The following is a 17,681-nucleotide window of genomic DNA, read 5'->3' as shown; positions in this document are numbered from 1 at the left end:
ATACCGAGCTCATTCACTTTTGCCCCTTTAAGAAAATACACTTTCCTTTTTGCATGATGCAGTGTGGTGCCTCATTGGAGTTGGCCTGTGGACTCTGAAAGTGCTATTCTCGAAAGCAATTGACCAAAAATGTGGCCCCACTGTGGAGGATGTGTGAAGAGGTCTGGTAGAACCAGTCTTACTGTGAATGTCAAATGTAATGCGATTAGCATAGACGCAATGTAGCAATGTTGCCTAATTTCTCACTTCTGTCTATCTCGGCGCTCAGTGCAATGCTCTGGTCCCATTCTGTTCACTTCACTTTATGCTTCATGCTTGGCTGCTTTTGATGCCGATTTTTCACTTCTCTGTAGCAGACTTCTTCAATTTTCCATTGCCAACTTCTTGCCACTCGTTCTGTCTGTCTGTCCACCTACCCAGCGGCACTTCCCTGCAGGGGTGGTACAGCTGCACCACTGTGCTACATTTTTTACTTGCTGCACCAAGCTGCACTAAAAAATAACAATAAACATACCTTTATTGCACCCTAGCGGTTGCGAAACATTAAATCTGACCAAAAAGGGTTATGTAAAAATACTGAAAGATATCTATAGCGGCTCCACAGCCACCGTAGTCCTCCATAAAGCAAGCAACAAAATCCCAATAAAGAAAGGCGTCAGGCAGGGAGATACGATATCTCCAATGCTATTCACAGCGTGTTTACAGGAGGTATTCAGAGACCTGGATTGGGAAGAATTGGGGATAAAAGTTAATGGAGAATACCTTAGTAACTTGCGATTCGCTGATGATATTGCCTTGCTTAGTAACTAAGGGGACCAATTGCAATGCATGCTCAATGACCTGGAGAGGCAAAGCAGAAGAGTGGGTCTAAAAATTAATCTGCAGAAAACTAAAGTAATGCTTAACAGTCTCGGAAGAGAACAGCAATTTAAAATAGGTAGCGAGGCACTGGAAGTCGTAAGGGAATAGTATATCTACTTAGGGCAGGTAGTGACGGCGGATCCAGATCATGAGACGGAAATAATCAGAAGAATAAGAATGGGCTGGGGTGCATTTGGCAGGCATTCTCAGATCATGAACAGCAGGTTGCCATTATCCCTCAAGAGAAAAGTATATAATAGCTGTGTCTTACCAGTACTCACCTACGGGGCAGAAACCTGGAGGCTTACGAAAAGGGTTGTACTCAAATTGAGGACGACGCAACGAGCTATGGAAAGAAGAATGATAGGCGTAACGTTAAAGGATAAGAAAAGAGCAGATTGGGTGAGGGAACAAACGTGAGTTAATGACATCTTAGTTGAAATCAAGAAAAAGAAATGGGCATGGGCAGGACATGTAATGAGGAGGGAAGATAACCGATGGTCATTAAAGGTTACGGACTGGATCCCAAGGGAAGGAAAGCGTAGCAGGGGGCGGCAGAAAGTTAGGTGGGCAGATGAGATTAAGAAGTTTGCAGGCACGGCATGGCCACAATTAGTACATGACCGGGGTTGTTGGAGAAGTATGGGAGAGGCCTTTGCCCTGCAGTGGGCGTAACCAAGCTGATGGTGATGATGATGATGATGAAGAAGGGTTCGGATTTGGACAACTTTCAGAGGGTATAGGTAGTAACTAAGTAAATAGCACAAATGTCACCTATCATGCCGTTCCAGCCTGCGTTCTGCTGCATTTGGGTGTGAGGATGTGCAACCATATTGGCACATCTGTGAATCCATGTACGTGTTTGGTGGGGCACTTATGAGTTGTGTATCTTCAGACTTGTCCTGCAAGATATGTTGCCTGTGAGCAACACCGTGGCAGAGCACGAGTCATACTTGAGCCTAAGGGCATTTGCTAGAAGTAATATGAAGTGCCCATGCACAGTTGTAAGAATTTTACTGCTTTTCTCATATACTAATATGCTCAATCTGCATGCACTGCATATATATAATACACATCAATCTGGAAGTTACTGCATTGTAATTGTGTTAAATGGGCTTAAAGCATGCTAGGAGACATCTCACATCACATGTTTTGGTCACATAATGGCAGTGACGTTTACGTCGCTAAGCCATAAAGATAACATGTTTAACATGGATATTGACACGTGTACTTCTTTATCTTTATCGGGTTACCACTTCTCACCGTCTAACAAATGTTATCGCACAGCATAGGATGCGCCTGCATGTAAAAGAAGTTCCTGGAATGTTATCGATTGTTCCATCCGCTGTCTTTCCCCGCAACTTGTGTAATCTGATTGCATGTATGCGCGACGCGAATAGTGTCGAACTTTGTGGAAGACACGCGGGTCCCAGCGGTTACTCTGGAACATTCGACGACTGATCTATAAAAGCCGATGCGCTTGACCCGCTGATCAGATTTTCGCTGATCGCCGACTCTGTTCATCGCTATCGTTGTGCTTTAAGTGTAGCCTGTCTTTGTGGGCACAGGTTCGCCCAATAAAAGCTAGTTTTGTCTTTCACAGTATTGCTACTGTGTTGTTTAACGTCGCTACCACGTGACAATATGCAAGGAGAAAAGAGCAAAGTGCATGAATAAGTGTGTGCTGGTTAAAACTGGTAATATGCGAAAGTACTCACGCTGGAAACCTGACTGTGTTAATAATGCACTGTTAGTGTTGGCCATGGTAATTAATGTATGTGTTGGCAATGCCAATAAGCGGATTCAGTATAGAGTGGTAAACACGCCCAGCTCTCCACGTCGGCCACATCTATGGAGGAACAGCATGCTTGTAAATTCATAAAATCATTACTAATGGTTGAACAAGTGCTAGTTTGCTGTGCATCTTTGGAGAAATCATGATTTGAATTACCCGAAAGATGGCTGCAGGTATGCTGTCGTATGCCCACTGATATGCAGAAATTTCTCAACACATGCTGGAGCTGTGCCAGAAAGCCTGATTATTGTGCAGAAGAAAATGAAAAAGGACCGGAATGTTTGCTTGTGTTTGTGCATCATACTTCCGTAATAAGCAGCAGCTGGAAATGTAAATCTTGCTGAAAATAGCCTTCTTGTCCTCTACAAGTTCTAATAATGAGAGTTTCTAACTTTAAATGTCTGCCATTGGGACGAAAACCAAAAGGCTGTTTGAGTTATCTGGTACTTTGTTCCAGTATGTCAAACTGAAACATTTTTTTGTTCCGGTTTTTGTCTCGGTTCACTGAAAACGATCTATCTCCAATTCAACTCCAGGGCAAAAAATAATGGTTCAGATCCGTTCAAGTTAATTTGCACAACCAAAGAAAATTACAGGAAAACAGCACAAACTTATTTTGTACAAAAACTCAACGCTACTGCTAAGCTGCACTGAAAGATTGCGCCTGTCGATTTTTCTTCAGGCTGCACGTATAGTTACAAAAACAAATTGTGCAGATCCAACACCAATGCTGGAATGCTATGTGAAGCCAAGCTTCATTGAGGGAACACCAAAAGGCTTACCTGAACGCATCCTATTGTTAATTGGCTTTAACGAAGAGGTTAATGTCTGCCATTCACAGTCATTTTGGGCACAATAAAAAGTATACATGCTCCACTGTCTCGGGTATCTTGCACACATCACAGTCTGGCGAGTCCACGCATTAGATGTGGTTAAAATACAGTCGACGACCAATTTTTCGGACCCGCGAAAATGTCAGAAAGATCAGGCAGTCCGAAAAAACAAATGAGCCCCCAAAAAACTCAATATATCTCTTACTATTGAGTTAGAGGCTGGAAAACGTGATTAACCTTTTGCTTGTTTTTCATGTAGTCCGAAAGAGTCTGTTTGGAAATTTTAAACTCTTTTGCGACGTCTGCCTGTGATTGGCCACCTTCGACGAGCTTGATGATTGCCGCTTTCTTCGCCATCGACATTGTGGCATACTTGCCTCGGTTCATCGGAACTCTCGAGGCCGACGACAACATAGATTTCTTCTCCATTGTGAATCGGTACGCTTGGCTAAGCAGCACACACAGCGCAGTCGTCGGGAAGTTGTCACACCGACTTCGTTGAGTGCCTCCTCACTGCCACGTTGCACGCAAAAATAAATGCTCCAGAAACAGCGTCTTGAAGCACTGAAGCCGATTCAATCAAATGCAAGCCACAGTAGTGAGAGAACGTGGTTTTCGCGTCTCCACAGCATGACCACGACTAGGCCTACTCGCTAAGCAAGTCAACGCACGGCAAACACAAACAGGCAGTTGAAGGAAGAAAAGAAAAAAAAAAAGCATTGCGTTACGGCAGTGACGCTGTTGCGAAAGCGGAAGCTGCTAGCATATAGCCTCAATCCAGCGTCCAAGTAGCCGAGGAACCGCCATGAAAGACCGGCACTGGTTTCGAGGCTACAGGACGAAAATGTAAACAAACAAGACGTCGGTGACACAGCTGGAGATGCGCAGCAGTTGGCCCGGCTGACGCTTGGAAAGTCCGAAAAATTGAACAGCCCTCCCTAGAGTGTCCGAAATTTTGAGCCACGTAATACATCGACTTTATGAGGTATGTCCTGCGGCCGGGAAAAAGTCAGAAAAATCGAGCATGTCTGATAAGTTAGGCGTCCAAAAAATCAGTCGTCCACTCTATTAACATTAACACAACACCCAGTCAGCCGCTTGACACAATGTGCTGAAAGCCGTACTAATGGTGCTGTTACCTTTAAAATCACAAGCAGGTGGTGTGTGTTTAAATGAGGTCTGTAAATGAGGTACCATACTTGAGCCACAACTGCAGGCAATGCATCGGTGAAAAACGCCAAAGAAGCTGGCCAACCTGAACCGAAAACTGTCATTTTTTTTCTTTCAGTATTGCTCCGGAGTGAAAAAAAGAAATCTCAACGTTCCGACTCCAGATCAAGCAAAAATAGTGGTTTTCGGTTTGGTTACAGTTTAATACCATGATTCGAACTATGGGACATAGCAATATAGGCACTTCATTACGCCTGGTAAACACTAGAAAGTAGAACATGCCAACTTTTTGTGCACTCTGAAGTGGGATCTTTTACTCCAGGAGTTAGTGCAAACAGGGAGCGCTAGAGAAAAGTAGCGATCACTTATTTCATTGAGTGTCTACATATTTAGAGTGTTCTGTTCAAACTAAATTTAAAATTGGTGGTCCATAAACTTCCTTTCTTTTCCTGTTCACCGGTTGCAAATTACCCGCCGTGGTTGCTCAGTGGCTATGGTGTTGGGCTGCTGAGCACGAGGTCGCGGGATCGAATCCCGGCCACGGCGGCCGCATTTCGATGGGGGCGAAATGCGAAAAATAGTGGTTTTCGGTTTGGTTACAGTTTAATACCATGATTCGAACTATGGGACATAGCAATATAGGCACTTCATTACGCCTGTAATGTAGGACGTGCCAGTAGAACATGCCAACTTTTTGTGCACTCTGAAGTGGGATCTTTTACTCCAGGAGTTAGTGCAAACAGGGAGCGCTAGAGAAAAGTAGCGATCACTTATTTCATTAAGTGTCTACATATTTAGAGTGTTCTGTTCAAACTAAATTTAAAATTGGTGGTCCATAAACTTCCTTTCTTTTCCTGTTCACCGGTTGCAAATTACCCGCCGTGGTTGCTCAGTGGCTATGGTGTTGGGCTGCTGAGCACGAGGTCGCGGGATCGAATCCCGGCCACGGCGGCCGCATTTCGATGGGGGCAAAATGCAAAAACACCCGTGTGCTTTGGTTTAGGTGCACGTTAAAGAACCCCAGGTGGTCAAAATTTCCGGAGTCCTCCACTACGGCGTGCCTCATAATCAGAAAGTGGTTTTGGCACGTAAAATCCCAAATAATCTTAACCGGTTGCAAATTCAATCTTTTCTAGCAAAAAAAATGAATAAAAAAAATAAGGAAAAGAAAATGCTTCGAAAGCTGTCCTGCCCCGGTACCTGTTCTGGAGGATTGACCAAGAATGTCAAAGGCCCATTCGCACATGTTCGGTGGCCGATGTTGTCTATTTTTGTGCATGCCCAGCTGGACATTCGCAATGGCCCAAGCTGGTGTGAAAGAGATACAGACGCACTTGCCAAAAAGTTCTCCCAGAGAATGCTAACAATAGCGTTAAAAGCATCGAGTTATTTCTCTTGAGTGGATGTAAAAACATGTTGTCGTGATGAATGTGAATGGTGTGTGCTGTCCTGCAGTGAGGAGGAGGCTCGGCGGGCACTGACCATGCTCAACGGTCGATGGTACGCGGGACGCCCGGTCAGCTGTGAGTTCAGCCCCGTCGATCGTTGGAAAACGGCTGTCTGTGGTGAGTATCTATATCGGTAGGTTGCCTTTTCGAGAACTGCTAGAAAATTTAGGTTCGGAGCAGGGTTGACATTGCAGGTCACCGTGGCCACATTCGTTACAGAAGCGGCATACTTCCCATCCCGGCCACTGGCTGGCTTGCATTTCCAGCTTTGTGCATGCCCTGCACCCCAGGGAAAAGTGGCTGAGCAATAGTTTCAGTATATGTGGCATTTTCTGTAGTTGCCAACCAATACTCGGACAGTTCAAAATTTCGGACACCCTACACTGCACCAGTCAGTTCTGCTAGAAGCCGAGGGACCGCACCACATTAGGAAGTCTTTTCTAGAAGTCGCAGGTGGTTGCTATATCTCCAGAGCTACGTTCGGCAGTGCTTTGTTTCAAAACGCACATCTTTACTCATATGTTCGGCAGCTGCCATACATGTACAGTTGTGGTATTTATTTATTTATTTATTAATACTGTGGATTCACGTGACTCCAAGCGGGGGCACCTGTATGAAACACCTACATTTTTTTTAACGCCCGTAGGGGCTAGACACACCTGCCCTCCATAAGAGTGTCGAATGAGAGTAAACGTTCAACGGGAAAACTTATCGTTATCTATGAAGTTTCTAGATTTGAACACACGCATCACAAGTTATCGTATGAAAAAGAAATTCACCGTTCTCTTTCATATTTATTTATTTATTTATTCAAAATACCTTACAGGCCCGAAGAAAGGGCATTGGGCAAGGGGGGGAAAATTGACACAGTATAAGGAGCAAACAATTATACAATGCTTTGTTAATAAAAACACAACGAAGAGTCAAGTTTACACCAAGTAAATAATTCTAAGATAAAAAGGAAAAAAAGCATACAAGAAACAACACAGACAAGTTTTTTTTTTTTTAAGTAAGAAATGAATGTTTATGTCGTGACGGAATTTTTCTTTGTTAGCTTCAGCTACCAGGATATCGGGAAGGTCGTTCCACAAGTGGATGACCCGTGGAAGCGCAGATGAGTTAAAAGCGTCTGTTTTGCCGTAGATGCGCGTGAAAGAAAGATGATTATGCAAACTTCGTGAGGTGAATGGAGAAATTTGCAGAGCTATTGGTGATGGCCTCGGTCCGTGAACGTACTTGTGAAACAGCAATATAAGTGCTACATCACGACGAGTGGTCAAAGAAGGAATTGATAGATTGTTTTTAATTTGCGTTATACTTTCGTTCCAGTTGTAATTTTGTGAAATAAATCTAGCGGCTCTATTCTGAACTGATTCTAGCATAGTGGTTAAATAAATGTAATGAGGGGACCGTACTGAAGAAGCAAATTCATGTTTAGGGCGAACAAATGTAAGGTAGGCTAATTTGCGGATATTTGTCGGCGTCTTACGGAGGTTCCGGCGTAAATATCCCAAGGATCGGGAGGCATTTCCGCAGATATTGTTTATATGTGTAGTCCAGGAAAGGTTTGTTGTCAGGGTTACGCCTAGGTATTTGTAAGAAGTAACTACAGACACAGGATTGTTATTAATATAGTATGGAAAGCTGGAAAGGAAATGTTTGCGAGTGAAAGACATTACTTTACATTTATCTGGATTAAGCGACATTAGCCAGGTCCTACACCAACTGCTAATAAGGTCAAGATCATTTTGAATTTTTACGTGGTCATCAGTACTAGCAATTTCTTGGTAAACTATACAATCGTCAGTAGCAGAAGCTTGATGTGGGTGAGTTGGTTATGCATACTTGATGAAATGAGCGCTACGAAGACGCGGACGAAAGAACACATGTACAACAGACAAGGCGCTTGTCTGTCGTACATGTGTTCTTTCGTCCGCGTCTTCGTAGCGCTCATTTCATCAAGTATACAATCGTCAGCAAAGATCCGCACATGAGAAGAAATGTTATTCGGTAAGTCGTTAATATATATAAGGAAAAGAAGTGGACCGAGGACACTACCCTGTGGCACACCAGAAGACACGTAAGAGGGCGGGGAGAAAAAATTATTAACCACGGTGAACTGCTGCCGATTGGCAAGAAAGTTCCGAATCCAAGATAGCGTTAGTGAATCTAAGGACAACGAAGACAGTTTAGTAATTAGTCGGCAGTGAGCTACGCGATCAAAGGCTTTTGAAAAATCTAAAAACATGCAGTCAGTTTGCAGGTTTTTGTCCAGAATAAAGTGTAATTCAGTCTTGAACTCAAATAGTTGCGTGTCGCACGATAAACCCTTTCTAAATCCATGCTGGTTTGTGAAGAAAAAGTTATTATTCTCTAAATGATTGTAAATATGGGAGGTGATTATATGCTCTAGCATCTTACAGCAGATGGAAGTAAGTGAAATGGGTCTGTAGTTTAGTGGTGAATTTCTATTGCCAGATTTAAAGATGGGAATGACCTTCGCGATTTTCCAGTCTTGGGGAAGCGTTCCTGTCGATAGCGATTGTCGGAATATATGAGATAATATTTTACTCGGGACTGATATCGTGTTTTTTAGTATTTTTGAGTTTATGTCGTCAATGCCTGCTGATGTGGATACTTTCAGATTATTTATAATGGATGCGATGCCGTCGACAGTAATGTCGATGGGCTGTAAGAAAGGGTAGTCAAGATCAGCTACCTCAGGCACGTTTGAGTTGTCTTCTATGGTGTATACTGAGGAAAAAAATGAATTGAACGCGTTTGGACAGTCATAATCTGGAATGGGAATGTGGTCGTTATCATGCAAAATGATGTTGCCGTCTTGTCGCTCTGGACACACTGATTCCCAAAATTTTTTTTTGTTAGTTGTGAGCAGGGATGGCAAAACGTGCGTAAAGTACTTATCTCAGGCAGCGCGTACTCTGGAGCAGTAGCTTTTCAAGAAGTCGGTGTATTTTTTCCAAGATATTGGAGTGGACGCGCGTTTTGCGGACACGTACAATCCTTTCTTTTTATTTCTCAGTTGGTTAAGTTACTTAGTGAACCACGGATTGCGTTTATAATTTGTTATTTTAATTAACTGAACATGTTGACTAACCAGTGTTATTAGCTTGTTTTTGAACAAATCCCAGTTATCTTGAACTGTTCGGTTACTGAAACGAGGAAGTAATACACTAACAAGAAATGTTTCAAGTTCAGCGTTAATAACACTGTAGTTTCCTCTGTTATAGTCACGAATTATCTTAGTTGTGGTACCAGAAAAACGGTACGGTACTTTAAGGTTTAATTGCATTAATTTATGGTCACTGAAACCATCTAAATATGTTATTTTTTCAACAGTATTAGGGACCGTTGTCAATACTAGATCTAGTATATTGGAATCACGAGTGGGTTGACTTACGATCTGTGACAGGTTGAAATCTAATGTTAAGGCAATGAAGTCTGAGGAAAGGCGGCAGGTCGATGACAACTGCTTCCAGTTTATGTAGGGAAGATTAAAGTCGCCAAAAAGAAAAATACTTTCAGCCGGACAAGCCCTAATGGCGTGAGTTATGCTGTTTCGCAGGTCGCTAACAAACAACACACTTGAGTCAGGAGGACGATAACAGCAACCTAACAATAACTTTTCAAAACGAGTCATGCACGCAACCCAGACAATTTCTAGGTTAGTGTCGGAATCAATTAATTAAGATGTTACCGTCTTTCTAACGCCTATAAGTACGCCTCCACCTCGTTTATTAGTGCGATCGCATCGGTAAATATTATACGTGGTATGTATGGGACTTATTTCATTGTCTGAAATGTCAGGATGCAGCCATGTTTCCGTGAAGATGATAATGTCAGAACCTGTATCGTCTATGAAAGAAGAGACTTGACCGAGCTTGCGCACCAGGCTTCGAATATTAGTAAATGATATTGATAGTGACGGTATGATCCGAGGTTCTGATGCCTGATGGCAGTGATGGGTTCGAGTGCTATGCTTTAGCTATCTGCTCAGCTGTACTACTGTGCTAGTGACGCCGTCGTACACGTAGGTTGTGTCATCTATGCACATTCTGTCGACGCTGAGCTTGAAATATTTTTTTTTTGCCTTCGCGAATTCGATCACTGTTACGACTGTTAGCCCATGACCACTTCAGACTTGTTTCCTTCGCCATGCACATTGTAGGAGCCGGGAGTCGTGGCCTCGGAGTCTGGTGTCACACGGAGGGTCACTGCCTAGCCTCTGCTGGCGGTGCGCCTCGTAATGGGTAGCTGGCCTATGCTACTGGGGCATCACACAGAGGCTATGCAGGCCCACACCGTCGTCCGAGCTTTCTTGAGGAGGGCTGCTTCTTTTGTGAAGAGGCCTAGAGGTTGGAGAAACGGAACAGGTTTATTTACATTAGAAAGGCAAACTTATTCTCATAGAACAAGGGGTATTCGTACTGGCAGGAGCACGGAGCACAGTACATCATTCTCGCAGCAAGAACTACAGGTCAGAAGGCTGCATCTTTCTGGGGAACACACATCGGAGCCCACTGGCACTGCTTTGTTCACTGAACGCCACCAGAGAAATACCCCCAGGTGCTCACGGCTCACTGTCCCAGAGAAAGAAGGGAATGCTCAAAGGCAGGGCTGTCGTGCTCAACTCCATTTGCTCCTGGTATGGCCCAGTAGAGACCGTAACAAAGCAGCGTATAACGCACTTTCACAGGAGTTCCTTGGGTCTCGGCGTCGTAGTCGGCGACCAAGTGCCGTCCATCAGTCTCGTAGCTGTCAGACGTGCTTCACCTTGGTGTCGCCGCTGGTCTGTCTGAGGTGGCGTATTGTGAGCTTCATGAAGCGCAGGAGAGGCCTGAATGTCGCTTCCCCCGCTGGCCGATCGTAACAACGTACATCGCACTCAGAGTTAAATAGTGACACAGTCCTGTGCGCAGTCTTTGATTTCTGTCACTAAGAATCTCCAAATGGTACCAACTCCACTCTCAATGTGGCCGTCTACAAGAGCAGTGAAAATTTGGCCGGCAATTGGAACTTAGGTGATCTCTGTTTAAGTTACCAGGGGATTTAGTGCATGCATTGGCAGTGCATTCGTCTATTTGTAACGATAGCAGGGCAGTGGTTGAAGGCAAGCATACAAGCTTTTTTGGCTGCTTGCAGAATAATGTCACTTATTTTCTGGTGTATCTGATATTTTGAACTCTGTTATTTGGACTTTTAGGTGGTCCTCGCTGAGTCCGAGTTATTGGTCTATGACTATACATAGTGCAGGAGGGCACTAAAACTATGTGCACATGTCTGTAATGTGCAGGGTGATTGAAATTGTAGTAGTCTGGAGCCTAGAAATTGGGGAGATGGGGCTGGCTGATCAGCAGCAGTTGATGCACAGACCAAGAGCTGAGGCCTAAAGGCAGCATGCCGTGCATCTGAAAGGTGCCTATGGCATCTTCAGATGTCTCTTCAGATGCTCTGATGATATGTGGTGCTGTGGCCATGATGCTGCTGTAGATGTCATCTGGTACTGTTTTTTTTGTTTTTTTTTTGTTTTGCTTTTGCAGTAGGGAACAGGCAGGGTCGACGGTACAGATTGTTCAGGGCACAACCACAGGCTGAGGGGGTTGCTGTTGCATGCTGGGAGTGGTCTGGGCTGTTGTGAGCATGAACTAACACTTCTAAACAAAATGAAGGTCATAAGTGCTTTCGTATTACTGTCATGTAGTGCAAACCTGTGTGAGGGTACTTTTTCTAGCATCATCTCAGTGGGTAAAAATGACCGAGGACTGATGGCTCACAGATTAGGTGGCATTAAAATTGCTGTGGTTCTTGCATGCAGTGCTTCCTTTGCCCACTAGTGGCTAAAGAAAGTTACACTCTCTTGAAAACGTTTGTTTCCCCTTCCTGAATACCTGCCAACACTTTATTGTTTCAACTGTCTTCGACAAGGTTGATATCATGAGCATATACATACATACATTTATACACGTAAAGTTTACCTAGTCACTTGACAGGTTAAAGCCTAACTTGCTCAGTTCTGCTCTGCTTTTCACTCAACTAGGTAAATCATAACTTGCATGTATATGAATGAACAAGAGAAGAAGGGACACTGAAGGGCTTGATTTTGTTAATTGTGACCATACAAAGCCAACAGAGCATGAGGCCAAGGGAAGCATAGGGCAAATTAGCTGTAGTTGAAATTGAAATGTAGGGAAGGGGCAATGGGGGGGGGGGGGGCAGAAAGATAACTTGCCACTGGTGGGAGCCAAACCCACAACCTCTGCATTACACGTGTGCTGCACTACCACTTGTGCTACGGTAATAGTTATCAATCCAGCCACTATCTTAGGTATTTATGTTTACTAGATCTAGCCCTGCAAATCTGTTTCATGTCAGATTTGAGGCATTCTGCAACAGATAAAGGATGATGATGATGAGCACGAAAGTCTACCGCTTGTTAGCATTCGCGCTCTCATACATGCTGAGGCAGTTGTCGACATCACACCATTCAAGCTGTATAACGACTCTAGGGTCATGGGGATGGGACAGAGAAGCACTTGTAGCAGGGGAGGGGGGGTCCACTATAGGTGAAGTTGCTTTGCCGGGAAGCCATGTTTGAATATGGGACAGAGTGGCCATTCATTGGTGGAGCTCCACCATGGAGACCGGCAGCGTGTCCATGGTGTTGTCTAAGGAAAATGTGGGTGAGAAACTATTTATTGCGCAAATAGGTGCAGCACGGAACAAGACAGTGTAGCTTGCACAGGAATTGAGCATTGTCTTTGCTACAGTGATGGGCACCTTCGCTATAAGGTTCTAATGTTCGACGCTAATAGTAATAACTTTATACATTTAAAATGTATGAAGATTTTTTTATCTTGCACTTAAGTGAAACTCTGAACACATACAACACCTCTTATTGCTTTTTGTATTTTGGTTAAGTGTAGTGCACTGATAATTTGCTAGAATGGCAATCGTGCTGTAGTGCTCTCAGGTTGGTTCTGTTACAGCTTTGATCACGTAGCCATGGAAAAGTAGTCTGATCGAAGAGAACTAAACTACTGATGGGAAACATTATTGGAGCTCGTCAGCATTGGAGTTTATTTGTTCCACCAAAGTCCTCCGCTTTATGCAAACGCAGTGGCCCTTTTTGTACTGCCTGAAATGCTGATGCACCACATGCCAAAAGGTGCACGCGTCATGTGCAACCAGTACCACAATCGCTGCCAGTGTTTTGACCCTCTTGAATGCTTACAGGCTTGTTCTTTCGGCGTGCTTGTCCCAAGGGTCGTGGCTGCAACTTCCTACACGTTTTCCGCAACCCAACAGACGAATGCTGGCACGAGAGCAGGTGAGCTGTAGTACATGCAAAAATCCATGTCAGAGAGGTTGGCCAAGTTGACGAGCGCTCGTACGAGCGCCACCTGTGTGCCCGCAGTCCTTTTGGTAAATTAAATTATTTTTGCAACAATATTGCTGGAGACCAAGCAAAAGGCTGAACAAACAAGTTGAAACAAGTTGGAACGACCTGACCATACACGCATCAACATAATAGTGTGTTTAAGGGAAGACAAAATTAGGCTTAGACAAATTTTCTTCAGTAAGACGTTCTTGAGGGCTAGTTGGTCCATAATTAAAGGAAGGCTAAAACTGCATGAAAAAAAAAAGAACAAGCAGAAGGAACACACCACGTGCTTGCAGTGTGTTGTGTGTTCCTTCCGCTTGTGCTAGTTATTTTTTTCTGCAGTTTTATCCTTTCTGCATATACTCTATGTTTTGCATGATTCCATTGAATATTATGTTATGCAGTACAGTCAAACCCACTCAGCAATATTCAAGTGCCATGAAAATTTCATTGTTATAACCTCTAATTGTTATAACGTGGTTGCACGAAAAAAAAATCAAAATAGGAGATAGTGTAGTTCCGAAAAAACTATAATGGCGGTAAGGCCAATTCTCCTCCCCACCAGCTTGTTCCATCCGGCTTCTGATTGTGTTGACTCGTTTAACTGTTTAACTCTGCTTCCTGTGCACTCTGATTGTGTGTAACAAGCCGTGGCTGTCAGTGTTCAACAATGGCACTGCTATAATAACTTCAGAGAGGGGTCAGGGGTGGCAAATGACATACAAGCTCCGCCAATGCATTGCTTTGGTGGCCACAAAAGGTGTCTTCTAAAAAATGTGGGAAGGTTGCCGTGGCAGCATCTCAGCTTAAGAAATTCAGAAGAAATGCTGAGCAAGATTGCCACAAGCATCTCGCTGCGTACCTCCCACTGGCTTGCACGACAAAACTGCATGTCCGTCAGCCTTGCTTGTTTTACACGAAGCTTGCCGACATCCTTCTCCAAGGCATCCAGGTGTACCACGTAGTGAAGCGGAAGGTCCCTCACGAAAACAAGCCCATGAGGGACTGAATCATCTACAGGACCTCCCGCGGGGACAGTTTTGAGGCAGCCTGCCCTACCGCATCAGCGCCGCCTTCGTGGATGGCACTGTCACTATCTGATGCAAGCACATTGGTGATGTTTACCTCATCGATTAGGAGCACTTTGTTTCCAAATATATATCAGTACGCTTTCTTTTCACCGGCAACGTCGTGCATTGCCGATGATCAGTGGGTGGGTCAGCCATCTTCCGTTTTGGAAGCAAGTCAAACGAGGCTGTGGAACGTGCCCAGGAACGACTTCGAGGCAACGAACAAAGACAAGCACAAGTGACTCAGTCCTTCAGCAGAATTGCGCAGAATGAGGACCGTGGAAGGAGGAGCCCAACGTGAGGGCCCAGCCTTGGCCCCGCAGGCAGTCCGCATCAGCAGTGTTCGCAGTTGGCACAGTCCATTCGCGTTTCGGGAGGTTGCGCAGTGTGGAGCTATGGGCACAGCCCATTTGTGTTTGGAGGGGCAAGAGGCGCGTGAGGCTGGCATGCATCTCTCATGGAGAGAAGCGCGCAGCTGCAGTTGGGGTAGCAGGCGATCGTGCAGCGGCTCACATTTCACTTTTTCTTTTTTTCTTTTCAAGGATTTCGCATTCCATTACCTTTTGGCACGGACACCCAGCAGCCAGACTTCATCGTTATAACTGATAACGCGGCATGGGGACATTGTAGTAAGTGGATTATTTCCCTATAAAAAAACTTACAAAACATGATGGTGCAGCAGCTTTTCATTGTTATAACCAACATATTGTTAAAATCGGTATTGTTATACGTGGGTTCGACTGTATTTGCTTTGGATTGAATTTCATTTGGAATTTTCTAATTATACAGAATGGACAAATGTAAACCCGAAAACAAGCACAATTGAGCGTTTCAGTTTCCATGAGCAAGTCAAACTGCCATTGACATAGTCAAGACAAACCAAAGACGAAGTTGACCAATTTTTCAGATTATACAGGTGCATTACGGTGTCTCACCCGATTTTCTGAATACACAAAGAAGCCAAGAAACACTGACACCAAGGACAACGTAGGGGAAATTACTTGTGCTTAATAAATGAAATAAAGAAACGATAAATTGATGGAAATGAAAGTGGATGAAAAAACAACTTGCCGACTGGTTGTAATAACAACTGGTTGTGGGAACGATCCCACAACCAATGTGAAGTTTGCGGGATCGTTCCTCACCTGCGGCAAGTTGTTTTTTCACCCACTTTCATTTTCATTAATTTATCGTTTCTTTATTTCATTTATTAAGCACAAGTAATTTCCCCTATGTTGTCCTTGGTGTCTGTGTTTGTTGGCTTCTTATGATATGACTAATAAAAATGGAGCCCCTCGGTTAACCCCCTTTTTTCTCGTTCAATTTTTTTTGATGTCATTTACGTGCACGATGTAAAATGGCGCTATTCAGGTTGTCTTCCTCATGCTCCCCATTCTCACTTTCATTGGCAAGGTGGCTTTTTGCCACTTCACTTGCCAGCACTCGACGAAGCAGCGTCACCATGATGAAAATTCACTGCTTGGCTGTGTAGTGGCGAGTGGAAACTGTCACGAGAAGTTTGCCTCTCATTGACTGGCTTATCAGTGAACGGGCCTGAGATTACATGCGCCTGGGGTAGACTCAGCATCATAGAAGCAGCGTTCATGTCCATGGGCAACCACCGAAAAACTACAGTGAACATGCCCATTAAGTTTGTCCGTACGATTTCTGGACGGAATGGGTTAAGCCTGCTTGTAGGTAGAATGCACAAACCAGAATTTTTGCAACACTGCCTAAACTGCCAGCATTACGTAGTCAAGGTCGCATGCGAAATTGGCACATCGCTCAGTGTAGATGACATGTGACACATATTGGCCCACGTGACAGACATGAAAAATACCCCCGTGGCCTGGACCATATTAAAATTCAAGTATACTGAACCACAACACATAGCATATGTCAATAAGTAATTCCTACTGCTGGGCACACTGCTGGCATTGTAAAAAATTGGGAGTTGCGTTTTTCCATGAAGATATACGAATAACAGCACTGGAAGTAAGGTATTTCCCGAGGTGAAACTGTTCCCATCTATGCAAGTAATAATGCTTCTCACCTTCTTTTTTTCCATTTTGTCAACTTTTTACTTTCTATTTCTCAAGGTTATAATGCAGAGACCACAACTATTCGCTTCAAACCAGATAATTGTTTTTTACACCAACTTAAGTGGGATGAATGCTGTGGCATTTTTCTTCATCACAGTATGTAGTATACAAGAGTGCTACTATTGCACTATTTGATTTGAAATTATTTAGACAAATTACGGTTTCATTTTTAGAAAACTTTTCTGTGCACAGAACAAACAGGGACGAAGAAAAGGAGCAACACAAGCACGAGTGCTTTCTAGCAACTGGTCTTATTTTCGAAAAACCACCTGCTTAAATACCCAGAGATCTGTGCACTCCAGTCAACACACATATAACACGATAGCACATATAACAACACTTGGAATAAAATGCCTCGGATCAGCACTACCCGGTCAACATAAAAACAGTAAAGCACATAAAACAAGTACTTAAGGTGAAAATGTGTTGTAGATATGATGACAGGAGCCAATTCTCTTTATCTAATAATGAAATGGAAGGATGACTGATGCATTTTTCCTTTAGTTTTGCAATCCAGTGAGCTTCCACAATTTCTCTCGCGGTTTGATTTCTACGCCTAAACAATATGTCGGTGCTTCTAATGTTGAATTCCAATGGCGGAGTTGGAGCAAGTTTTTCTGCTCTTTTCGGAGCAAGTTTGTTCCAATGACAGAGTGAGGGCGGGAGTAAGATGTTCCAATGAGAGAGTCGGAGGGGATTCACAGGGTGTCTACCAACCGGGAAAACCGGGAAAACCGGGAATTCTCAGGGATTTTGAGTAGTCTGGAAAAAGTCAGGGAAAACTCAGGGAATTTGGGCCTCTATCAGGGAAAATTAGCGGCAATTTTATTGAAAGGGTCGAAAGTCGCGGTAATGCTGGCTCGAGCAACAGACAGGAATCCTAATGAATCGTCTTTGACGCCCTGTCGTCGGCTGGAGGAGTTGCCAGTGTACAGTCAACGACCGACTTTCCGCATTCCCGATAATTTGGACGGCTTCGTGGTACCGCTACGTACCCCAT

The 17,681-nt window shown here is 44.0% G+C and overlaps 1 protein-coding gene across 4 annotated transcripts in view; it reads left to right on the top strand.

The window, feature by feature from the left end:
* Nucleotides 1-17,681, top strand: part of LOC139054908 (U2 small nuclear ribonucleoprotein auxiliary factor 35 kDa subunit-related protein 2-like) — a 303,026-nt gene that overhangs the window by 201,779 nt on the left and 83,566 nt on the right. For 2 of the 4 annotated variants that reach the window (XM_070532646.1, XM_070532643.1), the window contains 2 exons: nt 6,115-6,224; nt 13,362-13,455. In XM_070532646.1, the coding sequence (XP_070388747.1) occupies nt 6,115-6,224; nt 13,362-13,455 (204 nt within the window). Of the gene's footprint in view, nt 1-6,114; nt 6,225-13,361; nt 13,456-15,121; nt 15,209-17,681 lie in introns of all 4 variants that reach the window. The other 2 variants (XM_070532645.1, XM_070532644.1) reach the window with 2 other exon arrangements.

Source organism: Dermacentor albipictus, chromosome 1, assembly GCF_038994185.2.
Source record: "Dermacentor albipictus isolate Rhodes 1998 colony chromosome 1, USDA_Dalb.pri_finalv2, whole genome shotgun sequence".
In the NCBI taxonomy this organism is placed as follows: Eukaryota; Metazoa; Arthropoda; class Arachnida; order Ixodida; family Ixodidae; genus Dermacentor; species Dermacentor albipictus.
This window is presented reverse-complemented; position numbering and strand designations above follow the sequence as displayed.